The sequence below is a fragment of the Dioszegia hungarica genome (assembly GCF_025882075.1).
Source record: "Dioszegia hungarica strain PDD-24b-2 chromosome Unknown MKK02contig_19, whole genome shotgun sequence".
Classification (NCBI taxonomy): Eukaryota; Fungi; Basidiomycota; class Tremellomycetes; order Tremellales; family Bulleribasidiaceae; genus Dioszegia; species Dioszegia hungarica.
Window position 1 is genome coordinate 405,582 of NW_026515776.1, and position 18,260 is coordinate 423,841.

General features: G+C 58.2%; 8 protein-coding genes across 8 annotated transcripts; 4 read left to right on the forward strand and 4 right to left on the reverse strand.

The window, feature by feature from the left end:
• Positions 1-122: 122 nt before the first annotated feature.
• On the forward strand, positions 123-1,207 carry MKK02DRAFT_18446 (uncharacterized protein; the record flags this gene model as incomplete). Its single annotated transcript, XM_053085949.1, has 4 exons — positions 123-307; positions 349-452; positions 501-831; positions 880-1,207. 4 exons carry the CDS (start codon positions 123-125, stop codon positions 1,205-1,207), a joined length of 948 nt encoding a protein of 315 aa, XP_052943056.1.
• Positions 1,208-2,073: 866 nt separating this feature from the next.
• MKK02DRAFT_18483 (putative acid phosphatase) lies at positions 2,074-3,868 on the forward strand (the record flags this gene model as incomplete). The annotated part of the gene is made up of 5 exons (XM_053085957.1): positions 2,074-2,194; positions 2,236-2,825; positions 2,858-3,059; positions 3,091-3,246; positions 3,279-3,868. The coding sequence occupies 5 exons, from the start codon at positions 2,074-2,076 to the stop codon at positions 3,866-3,868; spliced, it is 1,659 nt and encodes a 552-aa protein (XP_052943057.1).
• Positions 3,869-4,068: 200 nt separating this feature from the next.
• MKK02DRAFT_29143 (uncharacterized protein) lies at positions 4,069-6,864 on the reverse strand (the record flags this gene model as incomplete). Its single annotated transcript, XM_053087725.1, has 5 exons — positions 4,069-5,350; positions 5,442-5,756; positions 5,966-6,209; positions 6,466-6,765; positions 6,825-6,864. 5 exons carry the CDS (start codon positions 6,862-6,864, stop codon positions 4,069-4,071), a joined length of 2,181 nt encoding a protein of 726 aa, XP_052943058.1.
• Positions 6,865-7,338: 474 nt separating this feature from the next.
• Positions 7,339-8,151, reverse strand: MKK02DRAFT_34912 (uncharacterized protein; the record flags this gene model as incomplete). Its single annotated transcript, XM_053089038.1, has 7 exons — positions 7,339-7,382; positions 7,449-7,473; positions 7,529-7,626; positions 7,719-7,755; positions 7,824-7,902; positions 7,994-8,043; positions 8,113-8,151. The coding sequence occupies 7 exons, from the start codon at positions 8,149-8,151 to the stop codon at positions 7,339-7,341; spliced, it is 372 nt and encodes a 123-aa protein (XP_052943059.1).
• Positions 8,152-9,525: 1,374 nt separating this feature from the next.
• Positions 9,526-13,182, forward strand: MKK02DRAFT_39263 (uncharacterized protein; the record flags this gene model as incomplete). The annotated part of the gene is made up of 2 exons (XM_053090511.1): positions 9,526-11,124; positions 11,350-13,182. 2 exons carry the CDS (start codon positions 9,526-9,528, stop codon positions 13,180-13,182), a joined length of 3,432 nt encoding a protein of 1,143 aa, XP_052943060.1.
• Positions 13,183-13,538: 356 nt separating this feature from the next.
• On the forward strand, positions 13,539-14,450 carry MKK02DRAFT_34913 (profilin; the record flags this gene model as incomplete). Its single annotated transcript, XM_053089039.1, has 6 exons — positions 13,539-13,551; positions 13,765-13,862; positions 13,995-14,058; positions 14,132-14,208; positions 14,263-14,313; positions 14,370-14,450. 6 exons carry the CDS (start codon positions 13,539-13,541, stop codon positions 14,448-14,450), a joined length of 384 nt encoding a protein of 127 aa, XP_052943061.1.
• A 414-nt stretch (positions 14,451-14,864) lies between these two features.
• Positions 14,865-16,232, reverse strand: MKK02DRAFT_39265 (uncharacterized protein; the record flags this gene model as incomplete). Its single annotated transcript, XM_053090512.1, has 1 exon — positions 14,865-16,232. One exon carries the CDS (start codon positions 16,230-16,232, stop codon positions 14,865-14,867), a length of 1,368 nt encoding a protein of 455 aa, XP_052943062.1.
• A 691-nt stretch (positions 16,233-16,923) lies between these two features.
• MKK02DRAFT_39266 (uncharacterized protein) lies at positions 16,924-18,194 on the reverse strand (the record flags this gene model as incomplete). Its single annotated transcript, XM_053090513.1, has 3 exons — positions 16,924-17,436; positions 17,485-17,643; positions 17,688-18,194. 3 exons carry the CDS (start codon positions 18,192-18,194, stop codon positions 16,924-16,926), a joined length of 1,179 nt encoding a protein of 392 aa, XP_052943063.1.
• Positions 18,195-18,260: the final 66 nt, after the last annotated feature.

Sequence of the window (18,260 nt, forward strand, 5' to 3'; positions counted from 1 at the left end):
CCACTTGTAACTCGCCGAGATTTCCCCGAAACTCCTCATTCCTCAAACCCCCTTCACCCAACGACTCCTGCTTGATCCCCCATCAAGCCTTCATACTGTCCACTGAAATCTCCTCAGCTAGGATGGCCCCTCTCGCCGGTGAGCTGACCCTCTTCGCGGTCGAAAAATTCAAGTACCCCGTCTTCACATCTGGCGACCTATCTTCGACGAAATGCATCGCCTTCATCGGTGGCCTGACCGCTGGTCTGGGTACTATCCCTTACGCGGCCAAGCTAAGCGCTGCTCTCAAAGAGAAGGGCTGGAAGCTGTAAGTGTAATCTCTGTACCCAGGTTATAGCTGACGAACAGTGTCCAGTTCCACTGGTCCAGCGCGTACGATGGGTACGAGAGCCATGATTTGACAACGGACGCTCGCGAGACGACCGCGCTCGCTCGACACCTCGCAGATGCAGGTGAGTCCCAAGACTTCTCATATATACGCGTTCTGATAACGTATCAAGCTAATACCGCAGGGATGACTGACCTCATCTGGATGGGCAATTCCACGGGTTGTCAAGATATCGCCAAGTACCTTTCGACGCGCAACGATCAAAACTCCAACTCCATCGTCAAAGGCGGTATACTTCAGGCTCCCGTCTCAGATCGCGAGAGTGTCGCGCATAACGAGGAGACCAATGTCATGTCGGCAGAGGAGGCGGCGACTATCATGCGAGAAGCGGGAAAGGCGGAGAGTATGATCGCAGAGCATGGGGATGAGGTTGCACCGCAGCTCCGAGCGGAAGCAGGGGGAAAAATGACATGGAAGAGACTTCACTCTCTCTACGCCCTTGGGTAAGTTCACTCCTCTTCGGTCGGAGACAAGCACAGCTGATCAGCCAGCGGCGATGATGACTACTTCTCCTCCGACCTCCCTACATCTCCCCACGATAACACCGCCGGCCATGCTCATCCCCTCTCCACCTCTTTTGGCCAATTCACCGTACCCACTCTCGCACTCTGGTCCGAAAGAGATCAATTCGCCTGGTCTGGTTTCGATACAGCCCGCACGCGGATGAGGCGGTGGGCCGAGGCGTGTCCGCCGGATGCGCCGCTGAGCTGGGCGGTAATTGATGGGGCGGACCATGAGGTCACGGATGAGGAAGTGCAGGAGGGGATGATTGTGGTGGTGTTTGCGTGGCTGGAGAAGATTGGGGTGATGAAACACTAGGGACTGCAGGTCAGATACGGGCTGCAAGATGGATATGAAGGGGATGTACAGATACGGTCTGTAACAGGCGGGATGGCGTAAGTGACTTCGTATGCGCTCACCACGCCCTGACAGGGTGAAGTTCAGGTACTGATATCCCTAGGTTCCATCGCGCTCAGAATCTACTCCCACTGCACCCGCCTGCCTGATGCGACCACAGACATCATACCACCTGGCGCCAACCCTGCCATCATGCGGCGGCCACCATCAGCTGGGCTGCTCATTGGTACTAGCGGGACTGAAGCTAGCAACCACCCAGGGGCTTTGACGGATCCCGAGATGTATCATGTATCTAGCTAGCAGGCCAGCCGGCCTCGTTGAGTTACTGTCTCACCCCCGCTGATAGTGGCCGTCGAGCGACATCTCATCTACCCCACTCTGCCCCACCGCGCCGACCGCCTTTGGTGACGTCATCCGTGTCGGCTGCCATCCAAATTCCTCGAGATATCGATATGATCTCTGCGTGACCCGACCGCACCGCAGAACGCTCAGTAGTGCGCTGCATTCTCCCCACAGACGTCAGGCGGTTCGTATCCGCACGTTCGTTTTGATGCTGAAGGAGGAACTCCCCTTTCGGGTCGTCTCAGCGTTATCTAATCTCTAGGATCTAATCTCATCCGCCCGTCGCTATTTCCGGATCGACCTCGTCAGTCGGCTAGCGTCCGGCAGTGAACGTTTTGGCGGCTTTCAGTACCGGTACCGGGGCGCTAGGATGCAGGTCTATAAGTGGAGGCGGGAAGGGATGCACGTTGGCTAGATGGGTGAAGGTGGAAGATATAAGATACCAAAGTACCTCAAGGACCCCACGACTTCCACCAGATTCCACGATGATCACACTCGCGCTCTTTTCCCTACTCCCCCTGCTCGCCAGCGCCAACCCTCTCAAGCGCTGGACCGCTCAGCCCTACGTCGGATCCACCACGAGCGATGTCTTCCCACCTCCCAGCGGTACGTCCAGTGCCTCCCATGAGGATCTCGCTGATGACTAGCCACTGTGAACACCTCTCTCTTCCCCAACGAGTCCCAAGTCGGCTACCCCGGCGTCACAGCTACCGGCGTCGAGCCCGCTGCTATCGCGACCGCTGCCGCTTATGCCTACAACAGCGGCCCCGCACAAAACTTCCCCCTCGTCGCGGACGTACCCCGCGGTGATGCTCCTGGAGCCACCTACGACGTCTTCAAAAAGTGGGGCAACCTCTCACCGTGGTACTCTGTCCCATCCTCATTCTATGGTCTCCCGGACGCATCCCCCCTCGTCCCCGCTGGCTGCAACATCGAACAGGTGCACCTCCTCTACCGCCATGGTGCTCGGTACCCAACCACGGGCGCCGCTCCCTCCGCCTTCGCTGCGCGCCTCCACAATGCCACCCAGATGAGCGGCGGCTGGTCTTCCAAGGACGAGCTGGACTTCCTCAATACCTGGACATACAAGCTCGGGGCGGAGCTCCTCACCCCCTTTGGCCGGCTGCAGAACTTTGAGCTCGGCGTGGCGTTCCGCCAGCAGTATGGCGTTCTCCTCAACAACTTTACGCAGCAGGGCGTCCTCCCGGTCTTCCGCACTGAATCGCAGGATCGTATGGTGAGTCGTCAGCTTGGCTGAGCTGATAACAGGTCAAAACGGCCGAGAACTTTGCGGCGGGCTTCTTTGGCGTACCCGAGTACCTGTCCGAGGTCAATATCGAAATTGTCATCGAGGCTTCGGGCTTCAACAATACTGGAGCACCGTACGAGACCTGCACAAACTCCAACGTCGCTGCGAGGGGTCAGATCGGCAGCACCGTCTCGGCCAAATTTGCTAACGACGCCTTCAACAGTAAGTTCCAGTCAAGCCTGGCTGACGATAGGCACCATTTCGCGCCTCCAGCAGTCCATCAGCGGCTACACCCTCACTCCTACCGATGCCATTGCCATGCTCCAACTATGCTCGTACGAGACGGATGCGCTTGGCTACTCCAAGTTCTGCGGTCTCTTCACCGAAGAGGATTTCAACAACTACGAATGTGAGCCCAAGCCCTGACCGAAGCTGATCCAGACTACTATGACCTAGCTTTCTACTACAATAACGGGATGGGCTCCCCTGTCTCTGCCGCCCAAGGTCTCGGATACCTCCAAGAATTCGTCTCGCGCTTCACCCAAACCCCTATCCCCATCTACAACTCTACTACCAACTCCACACTCGACGCCAACCCCCTCACCTTCCCGCTCAAACAGTCGATCTATGCCGATGCGACACACGAGGTCGTCGTCGCCGACGTTCTGACCGCATTCAACCTCTCGGCCGTCGCCATGGGCGGACCCCTCAACCCGTCCAAGCGCAGCAATAGCAGCAGCTTCGTCGCTAGCCAGATCGTCCCTTTCGCAACACATCTGGTCGTCCAGGTCGTCAACTGCCCCCAGTGCACGCCCAACAAGCAGATCCGGTTCATCCTCAATGACGCTGTTCTGCCCATCGACCAGTCGTACCCTGGATGCGCCTGGAACAAGGACGGGCTGTGCGCGTTCGACACGGTCGTCTCGGCGCTTCATAAGCGGATAGGCGAGATTAACTATCAGTATGATTGCTTTGGCAACTACACTGCTAGTCCGGGGAAGGATTATAATGGTCGTGCCCCCAGAAGCTAGGAGGGAGGGGCGAAAGAGAAGCGGAGGGACGGAAGGCTCATCGTATATAATCGTTAGAAACGTAAAGAAAGGTACTGGTGGTACAATCGACGCTCGGCTGATTTACCATTATGCACGGACAATGTATTTGTATACTGGCCCATACTGCCAGGGAATAGAGTGACACCATCTGAGCCTACCACAGGCTCGTCGGCACCTTATCAACCTCGTCCCTCATCTCCCCTCGCTGACCCCGCGATCTCTTTCACCCCCGCTCGGCCCTTCACACCCTTCCCTTCAGTGTCTCCCTCACCCTCCTTCTCCCTCTGCCCAGATCCTGAACCTTCGACATCTTTTGACCCCGCCGGCTTGCTGCCTTCTCCATGCTTTCCGTCACCTACAGTAGTTCCACCTGGCTTCGGTTGCGGGCGGGCGTCCATCTTCCCCTGATCTGGCTCGGTCCCACCGCCCGATCCCATCTTCGGCCCAGCCTTGACCGCCGGGTCATGAGAGGGCAGCCGGGGTGATGACGGAGGAGTAGGTGTCGACGCCATTGCGGCCGGCTTCGCCTTTGGACCCCTTGCGGGTTCGAGCAGCCGCGTGACCGCCTTCCCGTCACCCGACTTGTCATCCGCCTTGTCCCCCTTCTCCCGCTCTGCCTCAATCACCGGCAAAGAGCTAGGCAGTGCCGCCCCTGACGGACGGAGCGGTATGGGACCGACCAGCTCTGGCTTGGGCTTCGTATCACCCGCGGCTGCGACTGGTGCTGAGAGCGAGGGACGAGTCGGAGGAGTAGAGCCGGTATCGACTCCTGCGTTGGCTGTGATGGGTGTCCCGGCCGATGGCGTTCCGGCAGGGACCGGCTGCTTCGGGGGTGATTCCTCCTCCTCCTTCTGCTTGACTGTCTTCGCCCCTTCATCCCCTTCCATGTCCTTCTTCGGCCTAGATCTGTCGACCGCGGGAGGAGAGGGCATGACTGGTGATGCTGGCGGAGGCGTGATTGGGGTCGCTGCTTCTGGCTTGGATTCGGGGTCTCGAACGCCGGCGGCCCCGATGGATGGAGCGAGTGAAGGAGCGGCCGGAGGTGTGGAGACTGTAGCGGTGTACTTAGCGCCAGTGGCGCCTTTCATTGGCGGCTTGGCTGGGAACGGTACAGCAGGTGCGGGCTGAACGACTTTGGGTGGGATAGTAGGCTGTGAGACGGGTTTGACGCTCACAGGCTGTGAGACGGGTTTGACGCTCGTCGAGGCAGGCGCCTGGGAGACCGAGATGGGAATCGGCATCGAGACAGACACCGAGATCGGGACCGGCATAGGTACCGCATGCGCGTCGGCCGGCTGGGCAGGAGGAGGTACAGGCACATACCCATCGTCCGCCCTCCGCTCAAGACCAAAGTCTTTACGCGTGGGGAGTCCGGTGAGGTAGCTGTAGAGGTATAGCTGGGGCCAGGCTTGTTGGTAGGTGAGGACATTATCGTAGCCGAGGGGATTGTGGAGTGTCAACCTGTTGAATCAGCTTATGGCCCTGTCGCCTGAGCCCTTGTACCGCCACGTGACGTATTGAAGATCGCTAAGCAGAATGGACAAGCACTCACGTCCTCACCCCGCCCACCTCTTCCGCCTTCAAAACTGTAAAGACGTGATTCCGCTGCAACCCCGCCGCCGCCGACCCATTCTTGAACGTCTGCACCGTAATGGGCGTCTCGCCCGCCCGTTTCAGTACCGCCCACGTCGCCTCCATATCCGTAGCGTAAGGCCCGGGTTTCTGGTCCGGATGAAGTGGATCAGGATTGGTCGTTAGGTTGAAGGAAGCGGGGAGGCCGGAGATCATCGTCATGGCGCGGGAAGAGAGTATGAAGGTTGTGGGTTGTGCTATGGCCTCGATGGACTTTTCGAAGGCTGCTGGCCACCTTGAGGTCAGCTATGTGCAGACAAGAGGAGACAAGGATGTTTCTGAGGGAGCAAAAGTGAACCACGGCCGAGACAAGAGGAGACGATTGAGGTGGAAGAGGATAAGGTATGAAGCGCGGGCAGAGGAACGAGAGGCCAGGAGGTTGCAAGGCACAAAAGAGTAGGCTTAGAACTGGCAAGATGCAAGTGCGGCCTCGAGATTGCTCACCAAATATCACTCGCCATCATATTACTGCCATTGATACTCGCCTTTTGCACCGTCACCCCCAGCTTAGTCAACGGGGCTACATCCCACGGGGTCGTTCCGACCAGCACCGAGCCTGGTCCTCCTGAGTCAGGTGTGGTGGAAGTGTTGTTCGTATCCTCGACGTATAGGTTTGCGGCCAGGAGTTCAGGGAGGAGGTGCGATATTGCCTGGATGGCGGAGGTGAGGCCGCATGAGGGGATGGATTCTGGTAGATCAGCGCTGTGCACACCTAACATTGTAAACAGATCGGTCATGGAGGAAGGGGCGGGAGAGAAAGGGAACAGGGGACTAGGGAGCAGGGGAACATGGAGGCAGGGGAGCAGGGGAGCAGGGGCGAAGGGGAGCATGTGCACATGGGAGAAGGGGAGCATGGGAACATGGAAGCGGAGGAGCAGGGAAGTACGAGTCAAGCTCGATGAGGGAACATGTAAAGGGGTAAGAAGGAGACAAGGTGGACATACCATTCTGCAAAGCATCCCTCCAATCCGGAAGTCCACTCTCCCCAAACAAGCGTCCCGGCGCCGGCGCCCGTTTCCCCAATTCCCTCTTTGACAAAGCATCCCTCTTGAGGACCGCCGGTGGGTACGGCAGAGGTAGGTGTCGTCTACCAGGGAGGGTGATTTCGACACCGTCGATCCATTCGGTCTCGGACCGCGGGCGGAGCAAAGTCGGAGGGGAGGGGAGACCAGGAAGGACTATGTCCACGTCAGTATCGCCTATGCGGACAGACTCTGTTTCTAGGGCGAGAGCGAGCGGGAGGACTAGGAGGGTCAGCTTTTGCGAGGGCGTATGGAAGGGGTTGGGGTGAGGGGAGACGTACGTAGTGAGGCCAGAGCGAAGAGGGGCGGGGAGAGGTACATCGCAGCAGGAGGGACGCGACCAGCGCAACGGCGGCTGCTAGTCCGCCAGAGGAGCTGGATTGGGAACGAGATAGAGCGGGTGATGGGGGAGAATAGGAGAGGTAATGTAGATAAATCCGATGAGCGGTCAGTGTGCGCCACCCCCCTTCTCGATCTCTAGCACAATGGAACCAAAGGCAGTCAGTCGGAAATATCAACTTCTCAGGGGCTCATCCTTTTGACGAGCTGCGACGGGAGGGGAAGCGATGAGCATCCCAAAGGAGTCAGAATCACCGGTTAGAGTTCCGCAAGGATCAGAGTTGTCGGGGAGTAGGGGAGATAGCTCAGTATCCTTCAAGCAGCCGTGTGGTAGGCTGATGGCCCGCCTGACCAACATATGAGGATACATGCCTGGTCTCCGCTCCCCGATACTTATACTTCCCGATCGGTCTCGATACTGCATGAGGTAGGTATCGACTCGTTTGATGAGATTGGCTATTCGTATACCGCCTTGAGGATGAAGTTGGTCACGATAGCAGCTAAAGAGTCAGCATATCTCCCGTGTCCCGATACTTGGGGTGGATAGGTATGGAAAGGACACTTACCGAGGAGACAGACACAGAGTACAGTCTATGTCATCAGCTGTGGTCCCCGTGTGAACAGCCTTGATGCACAAACAACTCACAGGACCCAATCGATCGTCGTACGGCGCACCCGTCCGCAATCTGATGGCTCTCGCTCGCATTTGATATACCGTCAGAGCGTAGAGCATGACCGCGAGAGCTAAAGTATCAGCTTGAGAGCTTTGGCCGACCGTCGGCGAAGGTCTTTGAAGCTGAAACAGCCTTGAAGCAGAAGTGGGTCAGTCGACTTACCGATAATTGTGTACATGGCGGCGCTGATCTTTCCAACCTGGATATCAGCATCTGTACAGTCGGACTATCGAATATAGACCTCCATAGCTTCGTCAGATGACCCACTTTATCACCAAAGTTCAATAGCCCCACGGCGAGACCGCCGAGAACGACGGCAAAGTGGAGCCATGACAAGAAGGTACGTCTGCGGTGTCAGCTATGTCCTTGGATGATCGATGAATCCACAGCGGCGAGCTGAATAGATGTTAGTGAGAGAGGATGACGGAGAGACCCACTCATTGGCAAAGAAGACTTTGGGCTCGACTCGGACGGGAAGTGCGATCCTCTAGACTGCTCAGCTATGTCCATCGACGAAGATCACCAATACCCCTTCCAGCTGAGTCATGGAGCTCACCTTCTTAGCAGTCCGCTGGAGGAGGGGCTGGGTGGACATTGTCACAAAGAGTAAGAGGAATTAGAGAAGCGGCTGGTTCGGTAGGCGAGAAGCGAGAGAAGCCGAGAGGCGCAGCTGCTTCTGTGGGTTGAGTGGCGGGGTTGAGGTATATTCACAGGTCGATTTGAGTCGGTATAATCGCTGAGAGCGGATCTGCTGTGTGTATAGCTTATGAGTGAGAGGTTTGTATGAGGGAGACGAGCGGTTGAGTGTGTATGAAAAGTTGTAGAGAGGCAAGGCTGGTACTGGTCGAGATAGCGCACGTTCGCATTCAACCAGCTCGGAACAATGACGGCATCGGTGTGGAGACCCCAGCTGGAATCCTTCGGGGCTTTATTTGATCCCTCCCACGCAGGTGGCGACAACTTCAGCTGCTGATGTGAGCTGTCATGATGCATGCATCAAGCTCATCTAAGCGAAGATGTGCAGGCAGGAGAGCGCTACGAAGGTGAGAGGCAAAGATGCATGAGAGTGTGGTACAAAACGGCCAAGCTCGGCGGCGGAGTGGAGGTGTGCTCCGCTCAGGCCCAGCCTTTTCCCAGCCAAACCTTATTGTCTGCCTTCACCCGTAACATCACCTTTCCTCGCTCATCCACATACACTCTGCTTGTGGCCGCTTGTTCGCCAGGAAAAGAAGAAAAGGCATCATCTACATCAGCGCCCTTGCCACCCGCCCCGTCGCCCCCGCACTGCCCTTACGTTGTGCCGAGAGAACCACGAAAGCAACCTCCATTGGAAGCTGGGAAGGTGGACCGACCGCTCTTGTCCTTGTTGCTGTGCAAACTGCCAAACCGATCGAGCTGTCTCTCACACCTGCACGTCGGCGGATCAGCAATAGACACATTCGTCGTCGAGTTGGAACCACCCCGTCACTTCATCAGCGGGAATAGCTGGAATCGCGGAGCGATCGAAAGCTCGGACATTCCTGGGCGTAGGCGGTATAGAAAAGGTCATACGGAGACCACCTCGGAGTATCCATTGGGATCGTTCAAGAGGACGTATAGAGATATCGTGAGTACTTATCCTTAAAGCTGGGAGGCCGAGGCTCGCCCGGACCGAGGGACATGAGACACTTTCTTCCCCTGATTCTGCGTTGTCGCATGATGACAACAATGGCTCCCTTCCTACTGCGTCAGCAGCGTCAGCTGCACCAGCTTGTTATTGTCCTCTTCCTATCTTCTTCTGCTCCATCTCCACTCTACTGCTGGTCTATCTCTCGTGACTCTACTGCACTCCACGACCATGTGCCAAGCTAATACTTCAGATCATCATCACCCCTTCGCTCGAATGACCGAATGACATCCACCGAATAAATCCATCCCGCACCTCTCGGCCTGCACCCCACCTTCTCCCTCTCCGAGAACAGAACGCAGCATGTCGACCCGCCGAGCTCCACGGCATACCCCCTCCCCCGCGCCCCTCCTCTCCCACTCGACCCTCACCTTCCTCGGCCACTGGCGCGGTCAGCTCCTCATCACCTCCCTCGCGCTCGTCATCGGCTTCATCTACTTTATCCTGCGCGACCCTATCGAGCGGTGGAAGCGGCGTCGGCGGGAAAGGTCGTCTGCGCGCGCCAGGGGCGCATTGTTGGCGCTGGAGAGTAAGCGGGTGGAGAGGGAGGAGAAGGAGCGGGAGGAGGTTGCGGCAAATGGTCATGGGCATGGGACGAGTGCGGCTGGAACTGCTAGTGGGCATGGGAATGGGAGTGGAGGGGATAGAGGGAGAGGAGGCAAGAGGGATGGGAAGCGGCGCAAGGGGAGTTTGTTGAAAGTTAATGGGAATGGGCAAGGGCAGGGAGAGGGGACAGGGTCGGGAATAGGGAGTACGGGCGCTTCGTCTTTGGAGGGATCGCCAGCGCCCTCTTCGGCCAGAGGGAGGAAGGGCAGTGTGGCCCAGTCGACAGGGGAGGGACCGTCCCCGCAAGTGGGATCTGCACAAGCAGCAGCGGCGGAGACGTCCTTGTCGACCCCGACGCCCAAGAACAAGGGGAAATCAAAAGCCACCCCGAAAGATCGAGGGACGCCCGAAATCCGGCTCAAGCGCCCGGAGGATGATTCGCCATCAATACCTCAACATCCACAAATATCCCTCCCCAGCTCCTCTCCGCTGGTCGGCTCGTCCTCGCTGCCTTCGGAGAACGGACCCGGTCACGGACACGACCCAGATCCGTGGTCCATCCCTCTCCCGTCTTCACCCTTCGCCGGACCGTCCCGGCTATCTCTCCAACCCACTCCGGCCTCCGGGTCGGCTTCGGCATCCGTATCTGCATCAGCCTCAGCATCCTCAGTATCGGACGACCGATCCGAGGCCGACCCCGCAGAGCAGGAGATGCGGGATGGACCCGAAGGATCAGGTCGAAGTGTCGCGACAGATACGGACGAGAAGGGTTCAAGACGAGAGGGTGGATTCTCCGTTTACCCAGAGGACGGGTACCTGCCTCCTTCTGCCCCAGCCGCCGCGAGCGCGAGCGGGAAGAAGAAGAAGCGGGGGAAAAGTAAAGGAGCGGCGTCTTCTTCCCCTGCCAATATACCTACTCCGCCACTCCCTCCGCCGTCTCCTCGGAGGTCCCGAGCACCCTCCGTCCCCCTCTCCCTCATCTCCATCCCTGAGTCATCGACTGCTCCTGCCCCCTCGCACCACGGCTCCGCCCCCATACCACACTCGAGCAGCAACACCTCCCTCAACCCCACCTCGATCCTCTCGCCCCCGCCTACGCCCCGCCGTGCGCACTCACGCAAGACGTCGTTAGGCGGCCGACCGTTCGGGATGGACCTGGAGGATCTGTTGTTGGAGAAAGAGCGGACGATTGATGCGTTGCGGGCAGAGATTGGGGAGGCCAAGGCGGAGGAGGCCAAGGCGTTGCATGAGGCCCAAGAGGCGCGTGGGGAGGTGGAGAGCCAAAAGGCCGAGGTGGAGCGGGTGAGAAAGGCGGGAGGGAGGGTGGAGGTTGAATTGAAGAGACGGGAGGGGGAGGTGAGTCTTTGATCTGGATTGATTTTGTGCTCTGGGGGGAATGGATGGCTTGCGGAGAATGGGAATGCGTAAGGTGCCATGTGCGAAGCGATGGCCTGCTGGGAAGTCACGCCGGGAGGCAAGGGGAAAGATGTGGGGCGAAGGAAGAAGGAGGAAGGACAAGGGGAGAATGCTGCCATGGGAGGAACAAGCTATGGCTGGACTTATCGCTGACCCCATATCCAGCTCCAACGCCAACTCGCACATACCACCCAACTCCTCTCTGTCCAAGCTGCCCGCTTGAACCAATTCGAGCAGCTCATAGCATCCACCGGGATCCAGCTCCCTCCCCCTCCGTCCCCTCTCCTCAACTACGGAATGATGAACCCGAATGGCAATGGCCTCGTCAATGGCCACTCCCATGGATACAGCAACAGCCACGGACATGGTCATGCTCCCGGCCACGGCCAACGCATGGCCAGCATGCCCATCTCACCGATGGCTTCCGCTTCGTCCCCGGTCTCGTACCCGCTCGGATATCCCAGTCCTATCGCCAACGGCCGCGGCGGGGTCGGCGGCGCCGGTCAGAGCTCGCCGATGCTCTCGTACCCCAGTCCGGGGATGTATCTGCAGTCACCGGCTCACGGCGGGCAAGCGCAAGCACAAGCGCAGGGTCAAGGGATGCTCCACCCGAATTTCGCGCAGCAGCAACATCACTATCAACAGCAATTGCACCTGCAGCAGCAGCAGCAGCAGCAGCAACAGCAGCAGCAGCAGCAGCAGCAGCAACAGCAGCAGCAGCAGCAGCAGCAGCAACAGCAGCAGCAGCAGCAGCAGCTCGCCAATGGCCATAGTCATCATACGCAACTCCAACCCCTCTCTCCGAGCCCATTCCGCCGGCCTTCGTCCTCGGTCTCAGGGTCAGTAGGCGATCATCCCCTCGCTGGACCACTCACGCCGGGTCTGCTACCGCTACCGTATCCCGCCGAACTGGGGATTGGCCGACCCTCACCTTCTTCGGGATCGTCATACCGTCGATCTAGCCGTTCCAAGTCGAAATCCCAATCCAAGTCTAAGTCACAGTCGGGATCGGAATATGCGGGCGGGACGGGTGGGTCCGATTACGGGGGCGCGGATGGGGACGACGATCATCATGATCATGATAACGACGATGAGGCGGGCGCTAAGATGGATGTGGGGGCGGGAGTGGGGATTGGGGGAGAGATGGATCCGGAACGGAGAGCTAGTATTGCGCTGAGCGTGATGAAGGCCAAGGCGAAGACGGAGGCTGGTGTTGCTACCTCGGGGGGTGCAGCGGGAGTAGGGGCGGTAGAAGAAGCAAAAGATAGCCCGGCGGAAGGGATGGGAGAAGGGGAGGAGGGAGCGGTACAGGGTCTGGGGATGGGGTTGGGCGATCTCGAAGGGGTTGGGTCGAGCTTTGCTAGTCTTAGCCCGACGGCTGTCCCCCGGTCGAACGCCCAGGAAGGGGAGCGGAACAACGGTCTTCATTCGGAACACGAAGCGGACGGCGACGGCGACGCCGATCACTCCAGCACGACCTCTTCCCGACGGACCGGAACATCCACCTCTCCCAGTCCCAAACGCATCCTCGTCACTCCTGGCGCACCAGATATATTCCCCCTTGCCGACTCGGAAGCCATCGCCACGGCGGAAGAAGGACCGGTCGTTGTGGTGCATAACGGCAGTGGCAGCGGCAGCGGGCGGGGAAGTCGGTCGAGCTCTGGATCGGGCCGAGGGAGGCTGGGTCTGATCGATGCCTCTCTGGCCGGGATGAAAGGCGGGGATGGCGGGTATCGGCATACCAATGGGAATGGGAACGGTCACGTGGAAGCAGTACCGGTCCCAGTATCACAAGAGGTGTACACCCCGACATTCGCCTCGCTCGCGCATACCCCGGAACAGTTGAAGGAAATTGCGAGGATGAGGGAGATGGCGTTGAGGAGGTATGCGAGTGCGAATGTGAGTCATGCGTCTTCTGGGCCTGCTGGGGGCATGGGGGAGAGACGGGCGAGTGGGATGAGTGTGGGTAGTTCGCTTGGGGCGGGAGAGGGGAGATAGGGCGTAGGCGATGAGGAGAAGAGTGGGGTTGGACATTGTGCAGCTTGATATAGGACTAGGATGTGGACAATAGATTAGTGGACTGGAGGGTGCGTAGGAGGCAGATTAGGTAGTGCAGCAGGAGTAGGAGTGTAGCCATCTTTTGCATAGCATAGCAGCGTCACGTGCAATTAGGCACTGCGTACTGAGGCCCACCCAAAACCACCCACACCTCATTCCGCAGACCGGGGATCGCCGGGCGACCGACATCGTCATCGCGTGGTGCAGCACCGCTGACCCAGAGTCTCTGCCAGCGTCCAGCAATCACCTACCCGACCTCCTACCCGCGTCTAATTACACATAACGACACCTTCAATATGTCTTGGCAAGGTGAGCTGACTACTCTATGGGGAGTCCTGCATCCCGAGCTCGAGCCGCGGTCTAGTCCCGGAAGGGATGCCGCTCGGTCCGCATCGCCTCATATTAGTGGACGGAGCAGAGCTGGCACTGCCCAACCATCAGTCTCTCCTCCGCCTGAGACGATATGCCTCAGATCTAGAGATAGCGCGCGGCATGGCCTAGTGACCGAAGCTGATGTGGCAGCATACGTTGACGACCAGCTCCTCGCGACGGGCAAAATCAGCAAGGGGGCGATTATCGGGAAGCAGGGGGGTATCTGGGCGCAGTCGGCGGGATACAACGTGCGTCCTATGCCTGGCTTTCGCGAAAGAGGAGCGAGAAGTAGGCAGAAGACGAGGTGGAGACGGATAGGGAGAGCCGGGAGGATGCTGCGCGGCTCGGTCGGGCTGGGCAAGGCTAAGCTGACGCAACAGCTTTCGCAGAAGGAGCAGGACTTTATCGTCAAGACTGCCTTCCAGAAGCCTGATGAGGCACGGGGTGAGTCATCACGCGAATCAGCAGAGAAAACCCGGTCTGGTGTCACGGGATGGGAGATGGGCTGACTCCATAGCTGGCGGTATCACCCTCAGCGGCTTCAAGTTTATGACTATAAAAGCGGACGACGAGGAGGTTGTCGGGCGGAAGGGTGTAAGTTGTTTCATCTGATGAAGTGGTGGGGAGAAGATGAGCTGATCTGAGTAGGAACGAGGTGTCTTCTTGATTCCCACGACGCAAGCTATCCTCGTTGCTGAGGTATGTTTCTCCGGCCTGGATGTGGGAATGAGCAGGGAACGCGGCTGATTGCTCAGTACGACACACCGACGCCTGCTGGAGAAGCCAACGTCGTCGTTTCCAAGCTGGGCGATTACCTCAAGTCGGTGGGGTACTAGGTGGGAATCCTGGCGCAGTCTCAGCAGGGTTACAGGTCTAAGGTCAGGCTATGCAACTCTGGTCGGCGACGGCAAGTGAGGCACCATAGCCTGCGCAGGATAGTGTCGCTCACGGATACCCTGGTGGATCACGTGTACCGATACTGAACGGCCGAGTATGGTGTGAACCACTGAGGTGTGTGGAAATGTACTGAGCTAAATGCGGATTCCGCAAAATCTGAGGTCCAGCATCACACGGCGGTTTCTAGGCCGGATCGAATCGTTCATATACAATGACTGCACATTGACGCAATGCTAACGAATCATAACCTAAAACAGATACTACATGCGGGGATACGATGGGGAGGTGGCAATGAAGGCAGTGTAGGCAGGGCCGAGTCGTGAGTGATCGAGGGGTAGCGAAGGCCCACAGCATTACCCAGGGGGAAAGACACGGGTGGTAAAGACATTCTCGCGCAGAATCTCTTTTGCGTCTGGATGGCGATGCCAGCACCCAACGAGGAGATTGAGCTTGCGCGCCTCCTCGGTCGTCTTGAAGTCGACAGAGGACTCGCGACCCTCTAGCAATCGCATCACCTCTGTCTGGAGCTCATCCATAGGGTCTTGTCCCGCCTTGATGCCAAACGCGCTGCGGCGGAGGCTTTCACTTCCTACGACGGTGTAGTGGACTTTGCTCGCAAAGGCTCGATCTGCGAGCTCCGCAATGTGCTCCGCGAGGAGATCGAGGTGTTCTCGGGGCGAGATGTCTGGTCTCTCGGCGTAGGCAAAGTCTTCCTGCCCGTCGCAGTCGAACTCTGTCACGAGATGGCGAAGACCACCTTTTCCATTGCGCGGCCTCCTGCTGTCCGGCTGCACCATGTTGGGCAGCGGTGCTCCTTGCTGCTCCTGAGCGATTCCTGTGTTGCAGTTCGGGAAGATGATGTTGTCGGACTCGGAAAGGTCACTGACATGATATGGGGTCTTCAGTGCATCAAGCGTCATCCAAGCCGCACTGAGCGCCCTTTGGGTGGATGCTGCGGTCACGCACGGGAGCTCGTACTTCATGCTCTTCACGATCTCGCGTAGTATGTTTGCGGTGGGCAGTGCGGCCGAGGAACCTTCGGTGGTTTTTGCGGCATCGGGGTGTTGTATGGCGATCAAGTGTACCGCCGCGAGATCTGGAGCCGAGATCTTGGGGTTGGCGAGTTTGCTGGAGGATGGCGAGGGGCGACCTTGATTCACCCATAAAGTGCCTGAATGCGTGGGTGGGTCTGGTGACGGGTAAAGATCCAGCACGTAGGTGTAGTGCCGGCAAGCCTCCATGCTGTCCCCTGGCGCCGGCACGTTCTCCATCATGTTCTCATTGTCTGTCAGTACCTCCTTCCCCTTCATGTAGGATTCATATAACTCAAGCCTGCCTGCCTTGAGATATGACCAAAAGCCGCCGAGTGTGCCTGTTGCAATCTCGCTCTCCTCCATGTTACTGCCACGCGGGCGCTCGATGAGGATCTCTTTCCCACTCTCGTCATACTCAGTGGACCAAACCATCCGTGACCTGCGATTTTGAAATTCCTTGATGACGAATGGCAGGGATCCACGGTATGCGCCAGCAAACGCCTTGAGCGTATGATCCGAACACGATGGCCATATGAGCCGCATGACGTCGTCTTCGAGCAGGTGAGCTCCTGATTGAGGGTCAAAGTTGTCGGACATGAGCGAATGGAGGAAATCATCAGATCGCGACAATGGGACAGTTGGGTCAGGAGCAGGGATGGTCCCCCAGGAGGTCTCGATGGTCGGCATTGCGTCGGCCATGGGCGCAGTATGAGTGGAGAGGAAAAGCGCAGATAATGATTCGCGGTGGCGAAGACGATTCTCTGATTTCAGGACGGGCAACGCAACGGACGGTGAGTTGGGCATAAATAAGGGGGGTTGAAAGCTGCAAGTCGTCGGCCTACAGTCCGTAGGATAGGTGTCCTTTCAGTATCTGTGACGTGCTGAGCAACCCTTGTCAATCAGCCCCTGGCCGTAGCTGGGTCTGAGGCCTACTTTACCTAGAAGAAGCTCTGGAACACACTGGCATTTTGCAGGGGAGCGGTGAGCATGGGCGCGAAATAATGTCAGCGCCATTCTTACAGGGCAGCATGGAGAGGCTGTGAGCTGTCACTCGGTAGCCCAGATTATTGCTATCCCTTCATTCTCCGAAATGCCGCCACCTTGCCCGATATCGGTCCATCCCGAATAATCCCCACTATATCGAGCTCGGCGCGCTAGTTTTGGTTTTGTGACGCCGCTACCCCTTCTGCGACGCGATGCGCGCCATTGACACTAACATCATCGAGCTGAGCGGTGTGTGCGTTCTCCGCCCCACAAGCGGGATATCAGTATTGTAAATACGAGCGTCGTTAATGGTGGGGATGATGATCGCTACATCAGTCTGCGTTTCCCGCCTCATATCATTCAGCCTCATCGCCATTTACAAGTCTGACTCGGCTTATTCCCCACTTTTCGGCGCCTTCGCCTTTCTCCTCTTCGCCGGTGTCCCTCCCTCGCTTAACGTGACCTGCTCCTTCCCTACTTTCGCATCGACCTTCTCGCCCTTCTTGTCCTTCTTCCCCTTCCCCATTCGTCCCTTCTTCCCCTCCTTATCCCCTGCCTCTGGCTTCTCGCCCTTCTTCGCATCCTCCTCCGCCGCACCACCCTTCTTTCCCTCGCCCGCTACTTCAGCGCTACCCGATCCACCTGCCTTCGCCTGCTGCGCCAATAACCGCCTCGCTGCCCGATTGAACTTGACCCCGCCGACCGCCTCCCCCTTCTCCTCTGCATCCGCCACAACCTCCGCGATCTGCATCGGCTCCCCAGTAGCCTTGTCGCCTATCCGGCTCAAGAGCGCTTTGGCGCGCTCTGCTCGTCGTTCGGCCTTGTTGGGCCGTTTGGGGGGTGCAGGGGTGGATGACGCGGTAGGTTTGGGTGATTTGGGGTTGGAGGGTGATGATGGGGCGGCGTCCTGAGGTGTCAACTGATTGCTCTACAGTCAGAGGGGGTCGTAGCTCACCTTCTGCTCTTGTGCCTTCGCTTTGGCCTTGGGTTCTCTCGCTTGCGTATTCCCCAAAGCCTCAAAGATCTGCTCCACCACCTCCCTCGGATCATCCGTCTCTAGCGGAACCGAAGAGTCCAGGCGGGTCTGATATCGCTTCGCCGCGCGTCTATGAACCTATCCATCAGCCCCTAGCTCTCCTCCTCTGTGGGATATCTTACAGAACTGGCCAGATGCTGCTTGATGACCGTTTCCGACTGGAGTAACTTGCCGGGACAAAGCACACACCGCGAGAACGGTCCTAATCGCCGATTCTTGACCGCCGATCCGAGGTAGATGGGCGATTTGGCCGCCTCTGCTACAGACATGGGTGGAGGGCCGACGTCTTCGTCCTCTTCCGAGTCGGATAGGGATTCGAGAGGGGAGAGCTCGCCTTCGTCCTCTTCTTCGTCCTCGTCGAGGTCCTCGTTCCCCGTTGCACCGCTTGGCCCAGCTGCGGCCTCCTCACCCATAACCTCGTTATCTTCCTCCTCGCTTTCTTCCTCGCTGCCGCTGCCACTCCCGCCCTCACTATCGCTATCCGAATCACTCTCGCTCTCCTCATCATCGGTCTCGTCCCCGCCTCCGCCCATTTCCTCCCTCAACGCCGCTTTCAGGATGGCGATCCCATCTTCCTCGTCTCGCTCTTTTCGCTTCAGCCGGCGCTCGGTGATCTTGTAAAGGGGCATGCTGTGAGGGTTGTGGTGAGTACTAGCAGGTGAACAAAAACAAAGACAATACCCCCTCCGCTCTGA